The sequence below is a fragment of the Salarias fasciatus genome (assembly GCF_902148845.1).
Source record: "Salarias fasciatus chromosome 7 unlocalized genomic scaffold, fSalaFa1.1 super_scaffold_4, whole genome shotgun sequence".
NCBI lineage: Eukaryota > Metazoa > Chordata > Actinopteri > Blenniiformes > Blenniidae > Salarias > Salarias fasciatus.
The window spans coordinates 3,139,385-3,165,726 of NW_021941229.1; the positions used below are offsets into that span (position 1 = coordinate 3,139,385).

At 48.9% G+C, this 26,342-nt stretch overlaps 3 protein-coding genes across 6 annotated transcripts; all 3 read right to left on the minus strand.

Moving 5' to 3' along the window:
* Window positions 1–272: 272 nt before the first annotated feature.
* Window positions 273–9,849, minus strand: dqx1 (DEAQ box RNA-dependent ATPase 1). 2 transcript variants are annotated; one of them, XM_030085205.1, is made up of 11 exons: window positions 9,699–9,849; window positions 6,616–6,975; window positions 5,928–6,509; window positions 3,534–3,845; window positions 3,315–3,414; window positions 2,666–2,824; window positions 2,362–2,553; window positions 2,153–2,278; window positions 1,254–1,444; window positions 968–1,158; window positions 273–877 (listed from the first exon to the last, which is right to left on the minus strand). In XM_030085205.1, exons 2-11 carry the CDS (start codon window positions 6,922–6,924, stop codon window positions 694–696), a joined length of 2,346 nt encoding a protein of 781 aa, XP_029941065.1. In that variant the 5' UTR covers window positions 6,925–6,975; window positions 9,699–9,849; the 3' UTR covers window positions 273–693. The 2 variants fall into 2 exon arrangements, with proteins under 2 accessions (XP_029941065.1, XP_029941066.1); XM_030085206.1 differs by having other exon boundaries at window positions 9,566–9,849.
* A 1,916-nt stretch (window positions 9,850–11,765) lies between these two features.
* On the minus strand, window positions 11,766–17,540 carry thnsl2 (threonine synthase-like 2). Of its 3 annotated transcripts, none has more exons than XM_030085207.1 (10): window positions 17,511–17,540; window positions 16,271–16,372; window positions 14,917–15,146; window positions 14,614–14,810; window positions 14,364–14,516; window positions 14,054–14,290; window positions 13,407–13,555; window positions 12,549–12,674; window positions 12,323–12,477; window positions 11,766–12,253 (listed from the first exon to the last, which is right to left on the minus strand). In XM_030085207.1, the coding sequence occupies exons 3-10, from the start codon at window positions 15,135–15,137 to the stop codon at window positions 12,025–12,027; spliced, it is 1,467 nt and encodes a 488-aa protein (XP_029941067.1). In that variant the 5' UTR covers window positions 15,138–15,146; window positions 16,271–16,372; window positions 17,511–17,540; the 3' UTR covers window positions 11,766–12,024. The 3 variants fall into 3 exon arrangements, with proteins under 3 accessions (XP_029941067.1, XP_029941068.1, XP_029941069.1); XM_030085208.1 differs by lacking the exon at window positions 17,511–17,540 and adding an exon at window positions 17,191–17,423; XM_030085209.1 differs by lacking the exon at window positions 17,511–17,540 and adding an exon at window positions 17,191–17,423 and having other exon boundaries at window positions 14,917–15,149.
* A 155-nt stretch (window positions 17,541–17,695) lies between these two features.
* Window positions 17,696–25,455, minus strand: tbc1d13 (TBC1 domain family, member 13). The gene is made up of 12 exons (XM_030085454.1): window positions 25,346–25,455; window positions 23,794–23,867; window positions 23,635–23,675; window positions 22,708–22,769; window positions 22,153–22,252; window positions 21,901–21,983; window positions 21,407–21,566; window positions 21,108–21,318; window positions 20,862–21,025; window positions 20,618–20,778; window positions 20,476–20,533; window positions 17,696–20,369 (listed from the first exon to the last, which is right to left on the minus strand). The coding sequence occupies exons 1-12, from the start codon at window positions 25,366–25,368 to the stop codon at window positions 20,304–20,306; spliced, it is 1,203 nt and encodes a 400-aa protein (XP_029941314.1). The 5' UTR covers window positions 25,369–25,455; the 3' UTR covers window positions 17,696–20,303.
* Window positions 25,456–26,342: the final 887 nt, after the last annotated feature.

Here is a 26,342-nt window from a genome sequence, read left to right on the forward strand (position 1 = left end):
GGTTGTGATTATTTGGGTTCCGAACTCGGGTGCTCGGATTCTTCAGAACGTGGATATTTTGATCTGTTTTCTTCCAGCAGCTTCCTTCGCTTCTTTGTTGAACTTCGACAACGTACGTTAGAGCGCCATCCTTCTGGCTTGTCGCCGCCTTGTCGATGGACGCCGCCTCCGTTTGGGCGGACTTGTGTGAGGAGGAACGCCTGGCCTGTTCGTTCAGTCTGAGCAGCGGACGCAACACCGGGGAAGGAGAAAGGAAGTGGAAACCATTTCAAACTGCACTTTTAATGGAGGTCCGTCGTCTCCACGGAGAGCGAACAGACAGAAAGCCAAACATCGGGCCAACAGTATCAAAAGGTTTGACAGCAGAAGGTTTACAGTGGACAAAGACTGCAGGTCCCTGAGGAGAGCGTCTGCATAGATTTCACGCCAGCAGCGTCTCAGGTCACTCGAGTAGTGTGTATTGCTTTCAGCTGAAGAGTTTCACTCCTCAAAGTGTCTTCCATTATTTTCAATTTTTAAAAAATAGTCAACAGTGATTTCACACACAGAATTCCCTCATTAAATACTATAAAAAAAAAAGAAGCTCAATTTCACGTAGCACAACAACACAGGGAGGAAATAGAAGGAGGCTACGCCGCTGTACAGTAGTGTTTCGTTCAGGTCCAGGTTCAGGACCGGGTCCAGGTCCAGGTCTCACTGCACCACGCAGAGCTCGGTGCTGGACTGGCTGTGAGTCTGTCCGCCGGCGTCCCCGTCCCTGTGCGGCGCTGCGTCCGGCCCGGGGGGCTCCAGGCCGTGCCTCAGCTCCATCAGCAGCTCCTTGCCGTCGCTGGAGGGCAGGTTCCCCAGGAAGTAGAGCGGCGCCAGCTCCACCAGCCTGCGGGGGAGGGAGGGGGGGGGGGAAATACCCGTGAGTGACGGAGGAGGCGGGCGGAGGAGCGGCGGGGCGGCGGGCGTCCCCACTCACATCTGAGGGTGGACTTCGGAGGCGATGCGGATGCAGTTGTCCCGGGAGATGGTGAACTGGTGGTACAGGACCCAGGAGGGGGGGGCGGGGCACGGCTGGCGGCAGCGGTACCAGGAGAAGGGGTGGAGGTGGGCCACGTGGCGGTGCGTCAGCAGGAGGTAGTTTCCAGACCCGTCCACGTCGTGAGCCACCTGAGGGACGGCAAGAGACGGAGAACGTTAGAGAACCGGCGGCGTTCGACAGAGTCACTGCTGGGGGCGAGACCGCCGCTGCCGCCGCCGCTCACGTTGAGGAAGAAGCCCGAGATGAGGGCGCGCTTGATGTTGGTGCAGTTGTCCTGGCATCCGAAGGCGGGCGGAGACACGGGCAGCTCGATCCGCTGCATCACCTCCAGCAGCTCCGCCCGCACCACCACCGCCAGCTGCAAGGCCGCCGCGCTGAGGGAGTTCGCCACACACCACGCCTCGTCCTGGTTATCTGCAGCCCGCACACACACAGACACACACAGACACACACAGACACACACAGACACACACAGACACACACACACAGACACTTTTCTCAGACTTCCTTTTGACTGACTGATGCTTTTAATTTGACGGTGTGTAAATGCTTCCTTCCTGTTTCATGTGGTGATTATATGAACTTCACAGACACTCGTAACTGTAAAATAAAACACACTAATAAATCATGAAATTAAGAAACGTTTACAACTGTTTCCAGATTAATAAAGTCAATGTCCATAAATCTGTTTCAGTGTTATGAATAAATATTTCATACACTGACCTTCATATTCTTATTGGAAATAAATGAATAACTAAGTAAATATAGCTGAACTGTTTCAAGTGTCATTCAATAAAATGAGAAAAATGATGCAGTATTAACAAAATGTTTTCCCTCTTTTATCCATTTTCTCATTGAACTGTTATTTTCATCCAGTCATTTATCTCTTCTCATACTACAGGTCCTGACAGCAGTCTTGTTGTTTATCCATTTTGTAGAAACAACAGCTTAGAAACGGACTTTTAATGAAACAAATGCAGAACAAAAATCAAAAATGCAATTCAAAGTTTGATTAATCAAGATTAACTACAAAAATCAAGCAATTAATTGTGAAATAAAAAAATTAATCTTTTGACAGCGTGTGTGTGCGTGTGTGTGTGCGTGCGCGCAGAGCGTACGTACGTGCTGTGAAGGCGTTATAAACGTTGATCAGCGTCATGTGATCTCCCTCTGCGTGCATCAGGGGTCTCCACTGAGCCAGCGCCGCCTCCTCTCTGCCGGGGTCAGGGGTCACGAAGCAGGAAGGAGCTGGAAGCAGACGGACGGCCGTCAGCACGCCGCCGCGGTGCGGATCCCGCCTCTGCTGCCGGGGCGAGGGGGGCGGGGCTCACCTGTGAGCATGGCGGCGATGGTGAGCAGCTCGTCCACGCAGTCGTACTCGCAGGCGGCGATCAGCGCCTTGGCCAGCGGCGGCTCCAGAGGCAGCTCCGACATGATGATGCCCACCTCCGACAGGTTCCCGTCGTCATCCAGAGCCGCCAGGTAGTCCAGGTCCTCCAGGGCCTGCATCAGGGCCTCGGGGGCTGGGGGGGGCGAGGAGGTTGACAGGGTGTTTGAAGCGCACACACACACACACACACACACATACGCACCCACTGGACCGGACCGGACCGGACCGTACTGGCCGTGGCTCACCTGGCCGGTCCAGGAACTTGCACTGGCCCATGTCGGCGATGTCCAGCCTCTTGAGCAGCAGCACCAGGTGGCTGAGGTTCTCCTCCACCACGCCGGGGCAGCGGGCGGCGCCCAGCTCCTCCTCGTACCGCGACTCGGGGTACAGACGCACACACAGCCCTGCGGAGCGGCACGCTCACACTCGTTACACACATTCTGACACACTGCAGGAATGAAAACCTGCAGTGAAGAGTGAACCAGACCAGATCATATACCAGAACATTTGACTCCAGTCTGTCTCTGACTGGGCTGCAGGGTTTAGAATGCAGCTGCAGCAGGAAGTGACAATGATTAACCAGAGAGTGGACCTTCACACCGCAGCCCAGTCATCTTCACTCAACTGAACTGTGAGACTGTCAACGGTAATCGGCTGGACGCCTGTTCAATCGCGCCCGACTCTTTAAAGCAAACCTTCCTTTACTCACACTTCTCAAATTCAATCATTTCCATTGTGTGTGTGTGTGTGTGTGTGTGATTTTTTGTTTCAGAAACCAATAATTTATTGTCATTAAAAGGTGGTGATGGAGTCTGCTCCACCACCATCACCTCCGGTGTGTGTGCGTTAGCCGCAGGGGTGTGTGTCAGCACAGCAGTGTGACCTTTGACCGACCTGGCAGGACGCTGTTGACTCTCTGACGGCGCATGTCGGCCTGCGGTTTGCTGATTGTCCTCAGGACCTGCGAGTTTGCTCTGATTTGAGGGTTGTAAACCTGCGGAGAGACAAAGCCAATCACAACGCTTTTCAGAACGAGGACGGGCAAAAATGATGGAAACACGACGGATAAACACTGAACTCCAGGCAGGGGTTCGCTGCAGAGCGTCCTCTTACAGTTTTCAGTTGGAGGCCGGTGTCCACGACGTAGCGGACGGCCGGCAGGGAGAAGGAAGCCTCTCCGAGTGTTTCTGTGAGGATGACTTTCCTCCTGACGCTGGCGGCGGTGGCGGCGGCTCCCATGGCGGAGGCCTCGGCTGCTGTGGAGCCGTCGCTCTCCTTGGCGGCGGAGGCTTCCGGCTCAGCCTCATAGATCCTCTGGGTCATCGCGCCCAGCCCGGCGTGGAGGGGAAGGACCCGGAGAGGCCCCAGCTGAGGGCTCAGAGCCAGACTCTCCTTCTCCAGCAGCGCCAAGCCGTCCTCCACTTCCTGCACCAAGCAGAGAAGACACAGCGCAGTCTGAATCCACCACCATCCTTATATAGAAACCAGGAGGAGTTCACTGTCTGATGTTACTTATTGTGTTACAACCGTATCCGAGTGTTTACATGGTACTTTTTATTCCTCTATAAATCCGAATAAAGCCTAACTCACTCTAAAATGACCATATGAACGCCTGAAAACTTTATTCAGAATCAAGTTTAAATCCGAACAGACCGGCAGGTTTATTCTCCTTTAGAAGAGGAATTACATGCTAATTAGGCGCGACTTCATTCTGGTCGTGATGACGTAATATTCCAAGATGGCGGCCCGCAGTCCGCATTAGACTCGTACGGAGACAATTTGATTAACGGCAATTTTAGAAGAATTAGATATAATGACAGGAGCAGATCGATCGGCGCTTAACAACGTGGACATTTTAAAAGCTGCAGCGTCAAAGTTAAACAAGAAAGAAAGACGAGAAAAAAAAAACGCAGTTTACTTCCGGGAGACGTCAGTACGTCACGGCCGCCCCGTCCAATCAGAACGCTTCACAGACCCCGGAGTGAGAGAGGAGTTCATGCTTCATTTTTTTCCATGTAAACACAACACTCATGAATTTTATTCTGAATTACTTAATTCAGAGTAAACCGATTCCGAATTAAAAACACCAAGTAAACACACTCATGTGGCTTCAGGACTGTCAATTCCACCATCAGACAAAGGGCGTGGTCATGTTGACAAACTGGGAGTTAAAATGCATCAAACTACACAGCAGGAGCTCAAATGAGAAACCGTTGACTAGAATAGAGGGTTCGCACAGCGGTTCCTCTGGAGGGAGGCACAAAGTCGACTCAGAGTCTGAAATATTGAGGTCAGACTCAGGTTTTTAGGTGAGCATCACATTATGCACTGTATTTGTCGAAGTGAACATCCAGTGAAAACAGCCTGCCAGTGTTTCCTCCAGAGTAACATCGGGGTTGTGGATGTTAAAGGTGCTGTAGGCAGGATTCGGCATCTCCGCCATCTTGCTTAGGTTTACCTAAGCAAGATGGCGATTTGAAACCCAGCACAGCCAATCCTGTCCTGTTTTCTGTGACATCACGCCCTTACACAAGTTAAGCCCCTCCCACAAGAACATGCGACAAACGCCCCTCAACCAATCACGGTTAGAGCCTCAGGGGCTCTTCTGATTGGTCAAAGATACCTGGAGCTGTCGAGATTCCTTTTCAGCTCAGAACAGAGACAGATGGAAACGCTGCGCCCTCGCGGTAGTGCAATTATGCTACACTCCTAAAGGATTATCAATGGATACTCTAACATTTAATCCAAAGAAAACACAGAAAAATTAGCATTGACTAGCAAAATCCTGCCTACAGCAGCTTTAACACAGCGGGACAAAGAAAACTTAGAAATGGTTTAAGAATGAGGAAGTGTTCATGAAACCAGTCCCATCAAGCTGTGGCACAAAACGCATCATTTCATGGATGTCTTGGAGTATTCCCATGCTACTGTGTTCAAACCACAGGGAACAGAGAGGCTTTCTTTTAAATCCAGAATTCTGTATTTGTAGGTTTTTTTTAGATTCTTATACTTTTCCACATGCGATCACGTCAGAGCAGCAGATATAATAATACAGACAATCCAGCGATCGTCATGAAAGTTCAAAGCCAGTAAAGTGTTTTCTAAAATTGTGATTCCAGTGGCTCCCAGCACCGTTGCCATGGAAACAGACTCTGGAGGTCATTCACTCAGGGCTTGTACCGAGGCGTCTCGGCTGTTATGCGGGCTTCGGGTTCCTCGGCCTTGACTAAAACCTGGGACGTGTGAACGAGGACACCAGACACCTGGAAGCCGCCCGCAGGCCTCTCGGGTTCAGGCGTTCCGGATTCAGTCCTCCAGCAGACAAAAGCAGTGAAACTCCGCCGCTCGCCACGGGGCAACGCGTCGCTTTGACCAGTTTTTCTTTTGTGAAAAACACAACAACGAAGCCTCGGCTTTCAGTCTGGGATTTCTGAAGTTCTCATCAGGAAACCGGAAGATAGCGCTCCCTCCTGTTATCAGACTGCGGCGTGAAAGCTGGGGGCGTACCTGAGAGCTGGCCAGGAACACCAAGACGTCGCCCTGCTCCCCCCTGCGGTGGAGGTCCAGCACCACGTGGCAGGCGGCGGCCATGGCGTCCTTCCCCGCCGGGACCTCCCTGTGCAGCGTCTCCACGGCCGCGGAGGGGGCGGGGCTCAGCGAGAGGTGGGGGACGGCGGCGCCCAGGAAGGAGGAGAGGCGGGGCGCCAGCGTCAGGTGGGCGAGCAGGACCACCCGGAAGTTGTCGGGCCGCTGGCGGCAGACGTCGCACAGCAGGCCCAGCAGCACGTCGGTGGGCACGGTGCGCTCCTGCAGCTCGTCCAGGACCACCACGCCGTACTGGTGCAGCAGGGGGTCCGACATCATCTCCTCCAGCAGGACGGCGTCGCTGACGAACCGCAGCAGGGTGTCGGGGGTGCAGCTGTCGTCGTGAGACACCCGGTAGCCCACCTCCAGGCCCAGGCTCAGGTCCATCTCGTCCGCCACGCGCAGCGCCAGGCTGACCGCCGCCGCCGCGTACGGCTGCGAGCAGCAGACCAGACCCTGGGAGAAGTCGAAGGACAGGGCGTACTCCACGCACCACTGGGGCACCTGCTCCGAACGACATATTACACGAATCAAATATTTAATCAAAGTGTTCGCGAGATCTAACGTGAGAAACGCCGGCTCAGGTTTCAGACAGGACGCGTTATCTCACCTGGGTGCTCTTCCCGGCGCCGCTGGGGCCGCTGATCAGCACCATGCTGTGGCTCTCCAGGTGCTCCAGCAGAGCCTGCCGCAGCGTCCACGCCGGCAGGCGGCGCCGCTCCTCCAGCAGGGCGTAGTACCGCGAGGAAAAGGGCAGGCCGTCGTACGGGTTGACCTCCAGGTCCCCCAGCCCCCCGGCCTCGCCGGCGCCGCCCTCCCCGTCCTCGTCCAAGTCCCCGGACAGCAGGGACGACACGGACAGGGAGTCCAGGGCCGTGGACGGGCGCAGCAGCGACGCTTTGGCTGGAGTGGACGACATCTTGAGTGGGGAGGGGGGATGAGGGGGGTTCAGACACAGGCCTGGGGTGACCTGCAGGGCAGAGAGCAGCAGAGTGACCCCCCGGCTCAGCTCATCAGACAGGTCCAACAGGACGCAGAGACACGTTTTCAGATGTCTCACTAACACACCACACTGGTTTTCAAATGGATTCTTATCCCTGAAACACAAAGAACCAAACACAACAGCTTAAAGAGAAACAGAGGAACGGACAAAACTGCTAAAAAAAGACAAAAGAGGAAAAAAAAACACCAGAAGTTTAAAAGGTTTCCAAAAGAGGATAAAAGGTTAAAAAAAAAAAACTCTAAAAGCGTTAAATCAGCTTAAAACAGCAAAGTCGCCTCCTAAAAATGGCTTCAAACTGAAACACTAAAGGGCTCAAAATATACTAAAAAGATTGAAAAATATAAAATACGGCGAAAACCTGCAGAAAAAGGTAAAACAACTATAATTTCTGAAATGGCTAAAATAACAAAAAAAAAAGGCTTCAGAAACTTAAAATGAGGAAATAAATTTACAAAACATGCAAAACTTCAAAAAACAGCTATAAAGGGAAAACAACGCGAAAAGAGACTTTAAAAGAGTCTGAACAGGTGAAGCAGGTGAACGAGGACTTTAACATCTGCTCTTCTAAATTCCAGTAAAACTTCACCAACGTGACCCAAATACACTTTTCAACACAGAAAAACTATTCAGCTACATCTTGACCATTTTATTTTTTTTTAGGGTTAACCATATTTAATGTGGACTGTGGCTCAGTTGGTAGTCGTCTCTCATTCGGAGGGTTGCAGGTTCGATTCCCTATCCGTCCACATGTGAGACCCTGAGCCCCAAACGGCAGCAGTGCGAAGCGCTTTAGGGATTGTACGAGCGTCATACATCCGATTCGCTTCCATTCAGTGAATAAACGAGTCTGGTTCGGCTCTCGGTGGGGGAAACGGCTCGCTGGCGGCGTGAAGGACGCAGACCTGCGGCAGAAGCAGCACGTCTGGCGCTCAGCTGAGGAATGTTCCTCAGACACGACTTGAGCAGAAAGGAAGGCCTGCAGGCACTTTTCATTCATTTCCAAAGACTGAAAAACAGAGGAGTGGCTCGGGAACACTGGTTCCAGCCGACAGCGGGGGAATTTCAACCCTGAAGCTGCAGAAAGTCTCAAATCACCACAAACATGCCAAAGTTTAACCGAGAACAGGGTTTCCATGGAGAAGCACGGAGGAGGCAGCATCAGGGTTTTCGGCTGCCTGCCGTCATGGGTTAACAGAGTTTTCACTGATATACTTCATTCTCTCTCTGCAGGAAAACAAGGCAATAACTCGTATTCACAACAAACCTCGTTTCTGTTTACAGAGCTGCTTTCACTCCTTCACAAATCTCTGGCCTTTTGTTTGTTTTTAGCATTTTTATTTCAAAATGTTTTGGTTATTTCAGCCATTTTGAGCATTTTAGTTGTTTCAAGTCAGTCTGGCTACTTTATCTTATTTCACACTCACACACACACACACACACAGACATTCACACTCACACACTCACACTCACACTCACACACTCACACTCACTCACACCTCCTGCAGAGTTAGCAGAGCTGTGAAACCAGAACAATGAGCCTTCCGTCTCCACAGGTGAACCTTCAACGACACGACACACACCTCGCTCGCTCACACGCACACGCACGCGCACGCGCGCGCGCACGCACGCACACACACACACACACACACACACACACACACACACACACACACACACACACACACACACACACACACACACACACACCCCAAAGTGTCTCTAGCCTATATCCAGACTGCATGCTGGGAACGCTGCAAGGTCGCAAAACACAGACTTGAGTCATTATAGATCAATCAGGTTAAACATGTACAATATGTTGTACAGCTGTAGAGTCCAGGGACAAGAGCAAAATGCCAATGAGTCAGCAACTTTTTCAAACAGTTTTCACTGTAATTTAACACAAGGCTGCACAAAATATCACTTACTGTTGTTGGGATGAAAATGTGCAATTTACACATTCAAAAATGACTTTAATGGCATACATAACTTATTGCTATTAAAAAAAAAACTTCTATTCATTTTCAAACTGAATATGAATGAAATATTTTTGAATCAATACAATATTATTATCAATATCCAGCCTTCAGAAATGGGAATGTCTCAACTTTCCTTGCTTGCAGCTGTAAAACCAGAGGAAGTGAAATCAGCAGATATTGATTACTGAGTTGAAGCCAGCAGAAGCAGGAGACACCTCCACATTTTGACTGGAGCCCTGGAAACTGTGCACACAAACACACCCTGAGACAGGGAGGACATCAGCTGAGGGGACAAAGTCCAGCCTGGGTTCACAGCACACAGAGACAGAGAGGACTAACGCAGAGACGGACAGACACAAGAGACAGAAGACATACACAGAGAACAGAGACAGGACGGACACGCAGACAGGGGACAGACACGGGCCTGCAAGACATCCAACTCTGACTCGTCAAACTGTCTCATGTCCCACAGGACACCACGAGCAGAACCTCCCTGCTGTTTATCTGCCAGCTGACAAACGATACACACCGGGGGGACAAACCCGCGGGACATACCTCCGGGACACACCTGCGGGACATACCTGCCAGACATGCCGGGGAAAGGTGACGCAGGCTCGGGCACACAGCTCCCCTCAGCCCGCTGCCGTTGTTCCGTCACTACACTCCCACCGAGTCTGATAATAGCACAGAAAGGAGCAGGAATTGCACCCTCACCCTGTCATGGTGGACTCCCGGAGGGCCGAGGACATTCCCTGTCCAGATAAATCCATTAGAGGAGGAGCAGGAGGTGGAGGTGTCTCTGTCTCTGTTTGTCTCTGTCTGCTAGCAGGACGCCATGTTGGACTGTCGAGCTGTCAAACCTCACGCTGCGTTCAGGGACACTCGGAAACCTCGGACAATGTTCTCTGTAAAACCTCACGCTGCGTTCAGGGACACTCGGAAACCTCGGACAAATTACACTGTAAAACTTCATGCGACATTCATGGACACTCGGAGATTTGTCAACTATGTTCACTGTAAAACCACCGACGCTAAGCTGTTCGTATTTATTTATTATTTATTTATTTATTTATTTATTTCTGTTATCAAAAGTAAAAAAAAAACAAGTCCATTTAACAAGGCAGGACAGAAAATAGAGCAAAGCAGAAGAAAACAAATTCAGATTTTTTTCTCAAACATTGACTTCACTCTCAGGCTTCTGACTTTCTGTTTTGAATTTACTTTTATCTTCCACAAAAAAATACTTAATCCTCACAATTGTGAGTCATTTCTAAATAAAATCAAAGATCAGAAACTCAGATTTGTCGTTTTTTTAAACTTCTGACTATTTTCCTATCTTCTCAGAATTCTGACTTTTTCTCTTGTATTCAGATGATCTGAGTGTGATTGTTTTTTCTTCTTAGAATGCATTTTTTTCCTTTGAACTGTGAAAGGAAAGTGAGAATTTTGATTTTTTTTTCTCTCTGGAAAATGTTTCAGATTTCAGAGAAAATTGAGAATTTTGTTTTCATTTCTGAAATTACAGCTAGAATTCTGGATGGTATGTCACCCTGTAATATAAAACTAGCTTTAGTCATGTACCAAATAACAATATTTTGTCTGGATTTTGTCATATATTCTGATATATAGCACAGCTATCAGCTTTAGAGATCCTGTGAACAAATCTTTTATTTCACTACAGCTATAATATATTTGATAGACATAAAACTCTGCACTGTAGCGTGCTTCATTTTAGAATTTGTCTTAATTGTCTCCTCTTCCAGGAGTTGCCACAGTGGATCATCCTGAGGTCTATACCGTCACTCCAAACGTCTCTGTCTTTCACTGCATTGATTTTCGAAGCACAACTTCGTCTCAGTGTGTGAGAAAATATGTTTGAGTGCATCATCATTTCATCTTAAAAACTCAAAATCAAGTCATGTATGTTTCACTGTTGGAACATCTGATATGTTCTCTGTGGGACATCTCAAATTGAATGGGTTTATGACATTTGCAAATAATTAAATTGTGTTTTTTATTTACTCATTGTAATAACCTTTTAAAATTTGAGTTGGGTTTTTTCCAGCCTTGAGACATAGCAGAAGAGATTTCTGTCTCAATCTGTGATACAAAGATAAACATGTAAATAATTGAACTTCACCTGAGGTTAGGTTCACTTACACAGTTAGGAGACTCTTCTGAGTTCACACCAAATGACCTCTGTGTTTTTTTAATCCTGCAGAATTAAACAAACATTTGAGCCCAGACGGCTTAAAACTGCTGTTTACACAACTTCAGAGGACGCAGAGCATTTTGAAATGCATCTGAGGAAAACAGGATGATCTCTGTGCCGTCTCTTCACCCAGTTCACAAGAGATCTGAAGCCTTTAGATCATCGATCATACTTTACCGCCATTGTGGAAGGATCAGTGGCTTCAGCCTGTTTGCATCCAGCCAGGTCTTATTTCAGGGTTTGGATTCAACAGACTGAACCAAAAGTTGAGCTCAGGTCAGGTTTAAAAGATTTCTGTAAAATATCAGGTCAGGAGATGGGGAGGCCTTTACCCAGAGAGTCTGGAATTAGACTTTTTGATTTTTTTTCAATTTGATTTCATGGAAAATCATGGAAAATCACTAATTTTGTGTTGTATATTAAAAACAGGTCCATCTCCAAACAATAGAATATCATGAAAAAGTTACATTTTTTTGGTCGCTCATTTCAGAAAGTGAAATCCTAATATTATATACATTCATGACACATAGAATGATGAGTTCAAGGCTTTATTTCCTGAAATCTGGATGGTTGTGTCTCACAGATCATCAGTCAACTCCTGTGTGAACAAGATGAAACTCAAACATTCACTCAGAAGTGGACGAAGTGTTCAGCAGCAGCTTTACGCCTTCTGAAGCTGCGAGAGACAACTCTGACGAGTGTGGGCGGATTTGAGGCTGCGCAAACACAAAGACGTGTCGCCTGAGGCCACAGAGCAAAGTCCACGGGGTCCACGGCGAGCAGCTCATCTCTGGGTCCAGATCAGGAGGTGAACGGCTCGCTGGCGGGTCACTGGCGGTAGAACGGCGCTCCGCTGCTCCGGGCTCGGCCCACGGAGCCGATCCACTCCCTCAGGCTCTGCTCCCAGTCTCTGCACCAGCTGTCGCGCCGCTCCAGCGTCTGGAAGCGGGTCGGCAGGCTGTCCAAGGCCTTCACCGCCTCCGGGGGGTCAAAGGTCAGGCCCGCCTTCTGCACGGCCGCCTCAAACTTGGCAGGAGACGCCGTGGCGATGTAACACCTGCAATGAGAGGGTGAGCCGGCGTCTGTTTCTTCGCAGAGCTCGGGTGTGTGAGGCGCTGGCGCTGACCTGTGGACGCTGGCCGGGTGGGGGCAGTGGTAGTGGTGCCACACGGCCACGGCCGAGTGGGGACACAGCACGTACTGGTTGTCCTCCCAGCACCTCCTCATCGTCTCCAGGATCCCGCCGTCCGCCACCGAGCCGCTCGTCATGACCTGTGAGAGCTGCCGGCCAGACGGAGAGGCGTTCAGGAGCCCGGCTCAGGGTGTGAGGACCCCCTGCTGGGCGGCCGTACCAGTTCACGGTGTTCTGGGGAGAGGGCGTGTCTCTGGGAACGCTGGAACTCCTCCATCATTGCTTTCACCGAAGCTCCGTCTCGGCCCAGGAGCAGCCAGAACACCCGCTCCATGTTGTAGGGGTCCTACAGGCAAAGACACCTGGGATTTATGATCACATGACCTCCGCTGTCGGTTATAACCTCAACCTGACCTTCCAGGAGCTGCTGATCAGAGAGACACACCCTTTCTTTCTACATCCCCTTCAGCTCACACCAGTTCTTTGAATTCCTGTTGTCAATGTCTTTCCTACTTTCACATAAATGTTTATTTCATGATTCACAAATTCAGTGATATAAATGTGCCTTTTGCCAAAACAATTGATAGTTCATTGATTTTTTTTTTTTAATATAGATTTCTTCTTAAAAACTGAGAGAAAAGAAACCTGTGAAGGGAAAAGACATCCCCCTGAACCCCAGACCCCTCCCAGGAGACCCTGTCCCACATTCTGAGATCCACTCATTCAGTTTCTGTGTTAAATAAAGAAAGACAAGACAATATCATAAAATAATAAAACAATAAATACGTGTGCCTCTCTTGTATCTTCTGGACTAGAAGTCACGCATTTTGTAGTTGCTTGGCTGGTTAAGCAACCTATGTCAAAATGTCCTGGTATATACCATCTGTGGCCACTAGATGTCCCTGTATGACCACAGAATGCTGCTACAGTGACAGAGCAAGACAAATGTCTGCAGAAAGAAAAATGTCCACAAAGTAAAAATAGAAAACAGAAAGATTTCAGAAACTGTTCCCGTGATGAAGAAAACAAAGAAGGCTCATCGTGGCCTAAAAGCCCAGGAACAAAGTCGCAGACGTACCTGGATGTCGATGGCAGGAGCCAGAGTTTGTGTGACGCTCGCCGCCATGGAAAAGTCCCCGGCGCTCACCGTCCGGTGGACGATGTCATTAGAATTCACCATGGCGACCAGTTTGAGGGGGACTCCCATCAGCTTGACGACGGTACCGGCTGAGAGAGGGACGAAACAAACGGTCAAGACGCAAACGCAATCAATTCCTTTACCTCATGGATTCATACCACCCAGCAAAATCACTTTACTCGACTACTGCTCCACTCTCTAAGGGCAACAAGGTAATTTTCAGATTTGTGTTTTGAAGAACATATCAGATCAAAGTAATCTGGATCAGTTCCTTTATATACGGGCCTAAATAAATGCGTTCCTGAAGGTTTACGGCGATAGATCTTCTGGATTTGTTGGTTTTGGGGGTAGTCTTTTTCTCTGAAGTACTCACAGACGTGTTCTGGTCACAACAGTGTTCAATATGACTGATTTCTGTGTTTCCTTCCTTTGTAAAACGTTGGTTCTTACATGAATGGTGGATTTCAAGCAGTAGTGAAAGTGACCACCGACTGCTGGGAGACAAACTGTCCCTGTGTGATAGCTGGGTCGAATCCTGGACCGGTACTGCTCAGTATCACCCTATAGGAATCAATCAATGGACTCACCGGCGATGTTGCCTGCCCCTCCGGTGGGAACCACCACCTCCAGCTCCGGCAGCTCCCCGGCGGCCCGGTCCCCGATGCCGCTGAGCTCCAGGTAGGCGTAGATGAAGTGGGCCAGCTGGACCATGACCCGGGACCAGTTGACCGAGTTGAGGCTCATGAGACCGTGAGACTTGACCAGGTCCTGGTCGGCAAACAGACGACGCAGGGGCTGGTCGATGTCGTCGGAGCTGCCGTCCGCTGCGGGAAGAACAGACTCCGCCTTTTCAGAAGACGACCTTCAGTTTAAGGAGAGGCGGTCTGTGAAGAGTACCTGCGAAGACGTGGACGTTGTCCTCCAGGCAGGAGATCATGTGTTTCTCCTGCACCGGAGTGATCCGTCCCCGAGGGTAGACCACCAGCACGTCCAGCCCGGGCAGCCCTTTAGCGCTCTGTATGGCCGAACCGCCGGTGTCCCCTGACGTCCCTGAAGAGGACAACAGTCCAGATGTGTCAACAAGGTCAAATCAGAATTTGTCCGTGACTTACAGTAAAGTGAGATGAAATGCCCGTGCTGCTCTCACCAACGATGACGGTGGCGCGGCGCTGCTCCTTCTGCAGGAAGTAGTTGAGGAAGCGCACGGTGCAGGTCATGGCCAGGTCTTTGAACGCCAGAGTCTCTCCGTGGAAGAGCTCCAGCACCGACAGGCCGTCCTTCAGCCGGGCGACCCGCACCACCTCCGGGACCGAGAACCCACGCAGGGCTTCACTCACGAGGGCTGCAAACACACACAAACACACATGAATGACTGTTACTGCAGCTGCTGCGATGCTTTCACTGTAGTGTTGACAGATAAATGGTGGAGTCTGGTTGTGCCGCGGCAGCGTCCAAGTCCTGTCTGGGGATGAGCTGAGCTGGGATGAAGAGCGAGGCCACCTCCACCACCAGCCGGGCGAAGCTCAGCCCCTTCCAGCCCCTCAGGGTGTCCGGGCTCAGCGGGGGCAGCGTCTCCGGCATGAACATCCCGCCGTCCGGGGCGTAGCCGGAAAACAGGACGTCCCTGAAGCTCCAGCCACCGACCCCTCCGCGGGTGCTGCAGTACAGCATCCTGAAGACCTGCTGACAGGCAGACCAGCAGCGTCCTGAACAACACCCGAGCCCCAACAGCTCCAGGAACACACAAAGCAACAAATACACAACCTGCAGGGCTGTTATACAGGCGATACAGATACAGGTCACACATGTTGTGTAGGTCAGCACATAGCGTAGCACACACATCAAGGAGATGTTGCATTTCTTCTGTAAAAGTCTCTAATTTTTTTGGTGCTATACAAATTAAAATAAATGCTTTTATTATCATTATTTTATTTAACCAATTGAGTTCTATTGAGATTACAGGATCTGTGTTTTTAATGAAACCCTGTCCAAGACGGCAGCTGCACCAAGTGATAATTACATGCAATAAGAATTAAAACATTACAAAGATACATACAGTATTAAAAGCATTATAAAATACAAAGCAATATTAATTCCACAAAGGGCGGCCTGTTAGAGCCCGATATGTAACAACCATGTAAACTGCAATGACCTGAATTGTCATGCAAATAAAATGTAATAAAACTCAAAATGTCAATCAAATCAAATATTAAATTTTTGACATTATTTTTACCATAATGTAACCACAGACCCAAAGATAAATTGTTATACAGGGCAAAAATTCTCTACACTTTGGTCTCAGCATCTTGTCACGTTATTGAACAGTTAATACATTTCAGGTTTTGTTCCTTTATTTAAGTAACTTTTCAGATCATTATGATATATCATTAGATTTACCCTCAAAGATAAGTTTTAAAATATTAAATAAATGAAGTCCTGCATCCTGAAATGGAAAAACGTTCCTTCATTTTCACCCATACAGTCTGGAGTTTTATGAGGTTTGCTTGAGTTTCAGATGCTTCTGCAGTCTGATTTTAACCCAGACACACAGCTTGCTTCATGCACAGGAGTAAATGTTACATTTACAGTATTTATAGATGAGAAAATGTGGTAACTGACAGCTAGTGATGTTTGATGTAATGTCACTGATCACGGTAGGATAGGGATGATTGAACACATTACAGCTACATGTGAGGCACTGCATTAGCATCACTTGTCACACATGGAAGCGGAAACAAGCTACAGCAAGCAGGAAGTGGAATCTACCATTTAACAACACAGAGCTCGGACGACACTTACTGTACCTGTGAGAGTGCAGTGAAAATGGAGATCAGAAGAAGTGCTTCAGGCAGCTTTATTCCACAAGAGACGTGTTTTATAGCCTCTCTCACTGTCTTGTTTCCACACTACGACTCACAGACAGAAGGAACGTAAGAGTCAGACCTTTGGAACCATTTATTCACCCCATAAAGCAGTCACCGTAAACGGAGCTTGACCGCTCGACGGAGGATCATCTTGACCTCATTCAACTTACAGTCTCTATTTTATTTCTATATTACCAACGATATTCTCATTACATAATGTTTTTTTCCACTGCAAAGTCCCCAGCTTGATTTAATTTATCGTTTTGATGCATCAACCTTTCAGAGGGAATGTGATGTTTATCAACTTCTACGCTTCCTTTGCAAGAGCAATTTGTCTGAATTTCAAGATATTACTTTACAACAACTAGATTACAGAGGAGGTTTATTTTTATTTAAATTCTCATCTCAACAAGAATTTCATGGACTACAGTCTGAGCCGGACTCCTCTTTCATATTTTCCCTGTGCATGTGAGAGATTGGATCTGGTAGTCCAAAAAAAGTGTCCTTTGGTTGACCTCTGATGGACGAGGGACCGATTCTAACATCCACTTTATTATGCCAGTAAGAATACATATTTAAATGAAAAAAAAATCATAGCTCATCAGTGTGTGTAGGGAGAGCTGATATGGCTTATTTTGGTGTGGAGAAGAATCTGTTGATAAAACTATTTTTAGTATTGTTTCTTTTCGTTTTGCCACTTTCTTAACAGTCCCTGCCTTCTGCTGGCAGAGCAGCTCACTCTGCAGAGCAAACCCCTCAAAATAAAACCTCTACATTGTAAACCCTTCAAAATAAAACCTCTACAGAGTAAACCCTTCAAAATAAAACCCCGGAGGACAGTCTGGAGCAAATGGCTTCACCTCTTTCTCTCCCTTTACCGGACTGTGATGCGCATTAAACACTGAACCTCATCAAAAACACGTTCCTGAGCGTCATGCGGCAGGATAACCACCTGCTGCACTAACATCCGGGACACTTGTACAAACAGCACGCGCTCTTCTTGAGGCCACAAAACACTCGGGCCTGACGCCGAGGGCGGGAGCGTGAACGTGTACGTGTGGCGGCTCTGCTGACTGTGTTCTCGGGTGACGCCGGTTGATTCTGAGCCGGTAAAACACGTTTCCACGGCCTCTCCGCTCCTCTGTCAACATTTCCGACAGCGTCCGTCTCACTGTCTTACCTGATCAGCTGACTGGAAGCGCCGCGCCAACGCGTCACCCCACTGGACCAAGACCGGAAATGGGCGGGGCTTAGACGTGACGGCATCGTCTGATGTGTCATGCGTCGGTTCACCGTGTTTCACGAGACACTTTGCAGAGTATTTTGACTCACAGCTGCACAGTAAATATAAATCAAAACACTTCGTTTATTCAATCATTAATTTTAATGCACATCTGAAAACAAGTAAAAACACATATATACACAAGTCTTAACACTGAAGACTTTACAAAAATGTGCTTACAAAATTGAAATCATGCAAATAACTGACATAAGACAGAGTATAGAGAACAGACCCCCCTATAATGTGCATGTGCAAACACACAAACACACACAGACACACACAAACAAACATACATACAGACAAAGCCATCAGGATAGAAATAAATACATGTTGAACAGAGGAGCACGTGAATGTAATTAGTAACAGTCCCTCAAAATTCCCCCATCATGACGAAAATGTCTAAGTGAATGCAAAGTGTCTCAGGTTTGGTCTTAAAAGGCCTTTTCTCTTCCTTTCAAGTTGAGCAGAAAAGCCCAAACACTCCTGTGAGACACTGCAGGCAGATGGGAGAAAAGAAAAGAGCTCTTTGTAGTACCAAGAAGTCCTGTGTGGTCGCTGATTATGAGGGAGAAATCTGGAGTTTATCTGGAAATACATTCAACAAGATGAAAACAGATAACTCAAACCACAAAAAAGACTGAGGAGTTCTTCAGGGGCGTGACTGTTAATGTCTAAATGTGCTGGATTGAAAGAGTCATTCCTCATATAAAGGTAAATTAACATTGGTTCCGTCCCTCGGGATCTGAGAATTAAAATAAAAACAAAACACAATCGACATTTCAGGGACATTAGTGAGAAAAAGGCAGGAATAACTTTTTTCTTTTGAAATTCAAATCAGAAACCACTGCTGCTGTCCAGAACATCAATTAGAAGATTTCCTCTTTCTCGCTTCCATACATCCCAGTGGTGTTTGAGTGACTGGAGCTCAGAGACGCGAAGGTTCAGTCGACGGTCAGAGAGCGGGGCGCGGCTCATCCAGAGACGACAGGAAGGCTCTTTGGTTACATGATCATACAATCCATCGGAAAAGGTTTCACAGCAGCAGAATCTGCTGCATCGTCACCAAGCGCTCACACCCTGCAGCAACAGAAGCATTTCAGAGTAGTGTTTGAACAGGGACGGCCCGGCGTCGCCGGCTGGAGGAGACCCAGGCGACTGTCCTCCCGCCATCAGCATGAAGAGAGACGCTTGAAGATCTATGACATTTAACAGACCCGCCATCAGAAACACGTCCTTTTCACGTTATAGTAGGGAAATCATGGTTCACATCCACAGGGCCTTCATGCTCCGAAACAAGGTTTTGGTTGAATCCTGGGCTTCCTCACACTTTCCTTTCACATTATAGGATACAGTTAACAGCTGCTTGGAACACAGTCAGTCTTCCTGCTAATTAGACGCTTTCAGGTTCAATTACATGGTAACTTCATAGATTCATAGACTCACAAGCAGAAGGATGTACTGATATTGATCCATTATTGATTCTATGCTTTTTCAAATGTAAAATACTGGACGCATTCCCACAGAGACATCAATTCAAAGAGAATGAAAGGTACAGCGCTGCAAACACTTCACTCAAACTCTCAGAGCCGATCGATCGGGGTTTATTGGTGGCAAAATGCTCGCCGAAACGCGAGAACCTGGAGCGACGGGAATAAATCAGGATGATCGGGAACCAAACAGTCACCAGGAGCCGAGTTCAACTCTCGCACCAAACCGTTCCAGGCTGAATAAACTGCATCTGTTACTGGAAGCTCTGGAGCCTCCTTTTAGTGTTAGAAGTCACAGTAACCAGTACTGTAGCCGGATGAGCCAAAACCAGCGGTGTCGTTTAATACTAATGTCGGTAAATGTTCAGAAAGACGAAGCTTATCGAAAGGCTGCAATGAAACAGACGACGTTTGTTAGACCATCTCTTCGCGGTAACGATGCTTCTTGGTGGAAAGTGTTTTTGTGGGATGAGCAGAAGAGCTGAGAACGATTCAAATCCTGTAAACAACACTGCTGCAGAGTCAAAAGGAAAGTCTGTCTACTTCCACTGAGGCCGGGTTGGTTAAAAGGAAAGAATCTGACTTGAATCGATCACTGAAAACACCAGCCGGGGAGCAAAATCAGGAAACTGAACCTCAGCAGAAAACATCTGGCTGCAAACTCACATCCCACTAATCCCTGTTCTTTACAGGTGATGGGTCCCGCCAAGAAGCTGTCAATCGATCGAGGAAACATCCGGATACTTTCTAGAAAACTGCACAGTGCCGTGTGTGAGAATAAAAAGTAATGTGATTACACTCCGGTACCGCCACATGTAAACACGAGTCAGTGAGCAAAGCCTGAACGGTAAAAACAATGCCCTTCATTGGAGAGTGGTTCCTTCGAGACGGGACTGAGGTGAGAACCGGAGGCAGCCCCCCGCTTCACGTTCCACACTGAGGAAACTGCAGCCCTGCTTCTCACGGCCCAACAGATAAGGCAAACATGTACAAGTAAAAAAAAGATGAGTAAAAACCGGAGAGCCCGTCGGAGGAGGGGGAGGGAGCATGCGCCGCCCGGGCCGGGCGGAGGCCCGTCTGGGAAGCTCCGCCCACCCACCGCGGCCGTGCACGCTCTTCACTCACCGCCAACACACGTCCGACACGACAAGGCTTTTCAAAGTTCATGTGGGTGGAGCCGGCGGGGGAGGGGGGAGGGGGGCAGTTAGGAGTGATCCTGCAGCTCTTTGGCCTTGGTCAGGATGGTGTGGACGTCTGAGATGGGGTAGTCCTGGAAGCAAACACAACGATGAGGAAAAACTGTGTGTGTGTGTGTGTGTGTGTGTGTGTGTGTGTGTGTGTGTGTGTGTGTGTGTGTGTGTGCTGGGACAGCCTACCTGCAGCGAGCGCATGTTCACTGTGAAGTCTCCCGCCAGCAGGCTGTCACGGATGAGTCTGTGAACGGGAGCAGAGCGTTCAGTCACATCAGCGTGCATCGGGACGCGGCCGGAGGACGGGGCGGCGGCGGACGGCGCTCACATCAGCATGGCGCAGCAGACCAGGATGAGGAAGTGGAAGCGGTCCTGGTCGGAGAACAGCGTGTCCCAGATGCGGATGACGTCCGGGAGGAGGAACTCCTGGGACAGCAGCAGGGTGAGCCAGCGGAATGTGAAGTACTGAGGCTTGATGTTCTGCTCCTCCTGCGCCGAGAGGGACAGCGGGACGGTCACTTCCTGTGCGGACGGCGTCCCGTCGCCGTGGAGACGCGCGCCGGGCGACTCACCAGCTTGAGATAGAGCTCCATGTCCTTCTGCTTCAGCATGGAGTAGACGCTCTCCATCTTGTAGGTGATGCCGCACTGAGAGTCGTCCAGGCTCTTGATGAAGTTGTCCCGGTTCTCCGACATCAGGTTGGTGAAGCAGAAGAAGGTGTCGGCTTCGGCGTGCTCTGCGCGGTCAGACGGTCGAAAACACGGCTCAAACAAACGCGGCCAGGCTGGACCGGGCGCCACGCGGAGACGCACTCTGACCTTTCCACTGGCTGTTGGGGTCTGTGGCGAAGGTGTAGTAGATCGGCCCCACGATCTCGTTCATGCCCTGGACGTAGGCGATGCCCGGGTTGAGCTTGGCGTAGATGAAGAGGATCCGCTCCACCACCTCCCAGTGGGCCTCGCTGCCGTTGGGCAGCACCTCGTACTCGTTGGAGGGGTAGAGGTTCAACGCCTTCCCGGGGGAGCTGACCTGCGGGGGACGACGCGTGGAGTCGTCAGCCTGGAGGACGGTTAAGCTAACGCCTCACACACACACACACACACACACACGCACTCACGTTGGTGACGCCGCTGCGGTTGCGGTTGACCGTCTGTGCTTTGAGGGTGGTCTGCTCCACTCGCCGCCGCAGCGTCTCGTAGTCGTTCTGAGGGTCCAGGATCAGCTGGCAGGGGTATTCGGTGGGCCGCTGGAAGAACGCCATGTCTGGGTAGAGCCGCCTGCAGACACACAGCGCCCTTATGTTGCCCTGCACGAGCCACTCAAATGCCTTTAAATTAAAGGACAATGTTTTTCTGTCCCCTCACACAACGACAGGCTGCTGCTATGCACGGGAACGAGGAAGGTTTCTGTGAGAGTTTGGCTGGAAAGGTCACCGGGGACAGAATACATAATTGAGGAGAACAAAAGCAAAAAGAAATGCAGCCGTATCTCACTGCAGCGGGTCTCAGAGGAGAAAGCAGTGGTGTCTGGAAGAGCAGCACCGGAAGCTTCTGTCCTCCAAGTCCTGTTGTTTCAGTAAAGCCATGCAGCCCGTCTCTAAACTCGTCATACCTCACATCCTTGTCGATCTGCAGCAGAATCTCGTTATCTTTGAAATACGTGTTCCACCTGCTGTCCGGGTTTGGGTTCAGCGGCTGAAAAGAATCAAAACAAACAGATAAAGAAGATTTGTTTGAAACTCTTCAGGACTGAAGGTCTGGTGACGGCCAACAATCAGGACATCCAGAGAGACTTTGACCCGCCGGCGTCGGGGTCAAACGGCGTGAACGCCGGCGTCCTGGCGGATCGGCCTGCTGCACTCACGTGGTCCTCCATTGTGACGTCCTCCCGGGACAGACCCAGGTTGGCTTTGGCGATCCCAGGCTGGATGATCATTTCTTTCAGGAACTGCGAGTACACCTCCCTGAGACCAACACACACACACACACACACACACACACACACACACACACACACACACACACACACACACACACACACACACACACACACACACACACACACACACACACACACACACACACACACACACACACACACACACACACACACACACACACACACACACACACACACACACACACACACACACACACACACACACACACACACACACACACACACACACACACACACACACACACACATCAACTGACGGCAGCAGCAACCAACCAGCTCGCTCAAACGAACCGGAACTGACTGCATCTCCTCGACTCTTTCTTGACATAATGAGTGTTTCGGCCACTGAACCTGGAAACCAGGACACTTCCCGTGTACTTCCTCTAGGATCTGATCTTTCCCATCAAACCTCCGTCAGTGTGTCAGTGTTCTGGCTCTGGTTCAGTGTGGTGTATCTACCTCTGCTTTTTGAGGAACGACTCCCATAGCGTCTGATCGAGAGGTAGGTAATTCAGGAGAATCTGGAAAAACAAATGAAAGAAATTCACAAATGAAGAACACAGGAAGTTTTGCCGTCTCCTCCCGTGACCTCAGGTTTCTGATTATACCGTTAAAGTCAAAGGTTTTGCTCGGACTCCTGACTAAATCCTCTCAAAGCGAAGCCGTTTCTTCTTTGGCTCGACTTCATTCGATAATGTCTGCGGTGCTCCGTCCGAGCGGCCTGAACAGACCCGCTGTGTTTCACCTGGCTGGCAGACATGTGAGCGGCTTGCGTAACGCTCCACGCCGCGTCTCACGGGAACGGCCGATTGCCTCGGTTAACGGCGTTATCCACCAGAGCGGTGGCGGCGGGCTGCTCTCTGAACGGCTCGACCGGCCACCAGGAAGCCACGAGTTCTGGTCAGGTGTCGCTTCCCGGCTGACGGACCACAGCTCCAGCGCCTCTCTTACATACCTGAGACCAGATCTTAATGTCCGTCTCTAAAGATAGGCGGCGGTAACGTCATTATGTTGTTATTCTGAACACGAGGACGGCGAGGCTCAGCGTTTGAGAACTTCATTTTCTGTCTCACTGATATCTGCTGAAGGGAGGCTGTCTTCACCTTCTGACGTGTCGTTAATCGATCACTTCAATGGAAAACAATAGTTTATCAATAGTAAAGTTTCAGATATCTGCAAGACTTGGCAGATGTTGGAACAGCAGATTCACAAAGAATCTTCTACTCACAGTCATTCAAGTGTTAGATCAGTCACAAACCCCAAAAAATTTAATTCTAACATAATAAATAAGACTCTCCCTGGGAAGAGGACGCTCCCAAGCCTCTGATGTCTGACTGTGCTGTGCTGAAAGAAGCAGCGCTTCCTGACAGAAGAACAGTGACTTACTTTCCAGCAAAGTGCGCGGATGCCTCCCTCAAAGGGTATTCCTGAAACGAGTGCAGAAGCAGAATGATCAGAGACATTCTTTTTTATTCAGACAGAAAGCACCAGAAGTCAGCAGCACTGTGAAGTGAAAACAGCAGAGCCTGAGGAGGGGAGGATTACCGTTGAAGCACAGGTCTCTCAGTGTCTTCAGGTTAATGTTTTCCTCACTTAAGGCCACTTTGAACTCCTGTATTCTGAAGAAAGACGGAAGATTTTACAACCAGAGTCATTTTTTCATAGTGGTATTTATATCAGCATCAACCTCTAAGATAAGAAATGTGATCTGGAACCAGGTAATATCCCAGTTGGTGCCTGATTCAAGAATTTTGTTTTACTTATACAGGTTGATCCCTGATTAAACACAAGTCATGGAAGTATAAAACACATGCCATTCACAACAGGGACATTAGAGCAGTGAAATCCTTTAATTACCACCATTGAACTGAATTGGACACACACACACACACACACACACTCTGCACAGAGAGCGTGAGACTGAGGCGTCTCTGTAGACCTCCTTCGTACTGTGGTGGAATCAGCTGAGGTTTATGGATCATCCTTTCACCTCGGAGCTTTCCAGATTTCCTCTCAGAGAGGCCGTGAATCTGCTGAGCAGTGTGTGTTTCTCCAACACACTGATACACCCACGCCTACCAACACGTCAAAGAAGCCTTCAAGTCAGAGGATGAGCCTCCTGCACTGTATAAGTTAAATCCATGGAACCCCGTCAGTCTCTGCTCTGCTTAGATATTAACTGTGTAACCATGAAGGCTGCACAGCGATATGAACATTCACAAAGCAAATCACAAAAACTGACTGAACTTTGATCAACTGCAAATTCACAGTGGCTGAGCCTGAAATGTTAAAAGTGCCATCATTAGCAATTCATTCCCAAAACACTGTGTACTTATCCAATCAATCAATAAAGAGCTCTAAAGGTCAGAAGCAGAAAAATCAAGAAAAAATAAACAAAAATGATAAAGACACAGGACTAATTCTTTTCTGAGTGAAACAATGAAACAGAGCATGTGTACAACAATAAATGAAATAAATCTATTGATTAAAACACACTGGTTAGGTGTATAAAGTGTGTTAAAACAGTTAATAATGCAGTGTGAGTTGAGCTGTGTTTACATGTCAACTGTATTTTTATAGCAGCGTCAAGTTCAGACAAAAGGTGTTTTCATGACATTAAAAGCTGTTTTCCAGGAGAGACAGTCCACAGCTGGAAAACTGAGGACTGCAGCAGCTTCTGAGGGGTTCTGAGGGGTTCTGAGGGGTTCTGAGGGGTTCTGAGTCCTGGTTAGTGTCTGCTTTGTGCTGACAGCAGCACCTCTCTGCAGCTGGAAGCTAGGCTAGGCTAACAGGGGAAGTGCGGGTCAGCTGATGTGCTAACGGGGAGCTAGCGCGGCTAATTGCAGCAACACCCGCTACTCACAACGCGAGACTCGATTCAGTAAAACTCACACTAAACCGGATCTTTACAAGTGTGTGAAAGCAGAGGAGGCTCCGTGTCGTGAGCCTGAGCTTAGCCTGAGTTTAGCTAGCTGGGAGCTGCTAGCTGCATGCTGACTACATCCACAGACCAGATGCTAACAACAACAAAACATAACAAAAATATTACATAACATAAAAACAATCCTGAAATATTAGCTGTTTCGCTGCTTCTCACCTGTTCCTGTAGGCAGTAGACATGTCTGTGCAGGCGGTGGGTTTTCCTCCAACTCCCTCCAGAAAGGAATAAATGAGAGAGAGAGGGAGGGAGAGAGGGAGAGAGAGAGAGAGAGGGGGGGGGGGGGGAACTTCCGTCTGCAGGGATCCACAGGCTGTCCTACACTGTAAAAACTCCCCACTCAAATCCACTCCTACCACATCCACAGGGGCAGTACTGCCTCAGATCCACTCTGTTTCATCTCTGGCAGGTTTCATATCTCAGACAGTAAAGCAGCTCTAAAGCATGATGATACCTCCACAGTCTGTTACTCAACCTTTTCATTTAATGGACTACCAACTAAAGAAAACTGGGGACAAAAAAGACTTCTTCCATCTTCTGTCTGTTAGAATTGGCAGCTAAAGCCTCTGAAGGAAGGACAAACAACAACTGATGGAAATCAGAGTTTACATTTATTGTCGAATCACAGCAGGACATAAGTTTAACCCGGCTGGGGTCTCTGTCCTCAGGGGTCTCATAGGAGGGTCACTTTCTGTCAGGGGTCACGACTTTGGCAGGACTCCTGCAGCGACAGCCACCGCTGAGGTGAACTGATGTACTGATGGGTTTTTGATGGAGTACCTAACGCGACCTATGACCTTTACTGGTGTTACTGTAATATGTGGCTTGCGAAGTTAGATGCCTTAATTTCTTTCTAGTTAGTTTGATTGTGAGACATCAGCACTAACCACTGCACCATCCATTCAACAGTCAGATCTGATGACCTGCCCGGGGTATGAACCCTGTCCTGGGCCAACTGGGATCAGAACCAGGGCCTCTGGACCAGATGAAGCCCAGCAGAAGATCTGAAGACTGAAACTGGAAAGTTCTACAACTGAATCAGTTACAAGTGGAATGACTTCAATACTAATACAGCTACTGCTCATAATATTATTAACTATAATGAACTTTTTATTTTATAAATAACTTAAGGCATATGGAGGAGGATCGCTGCAGG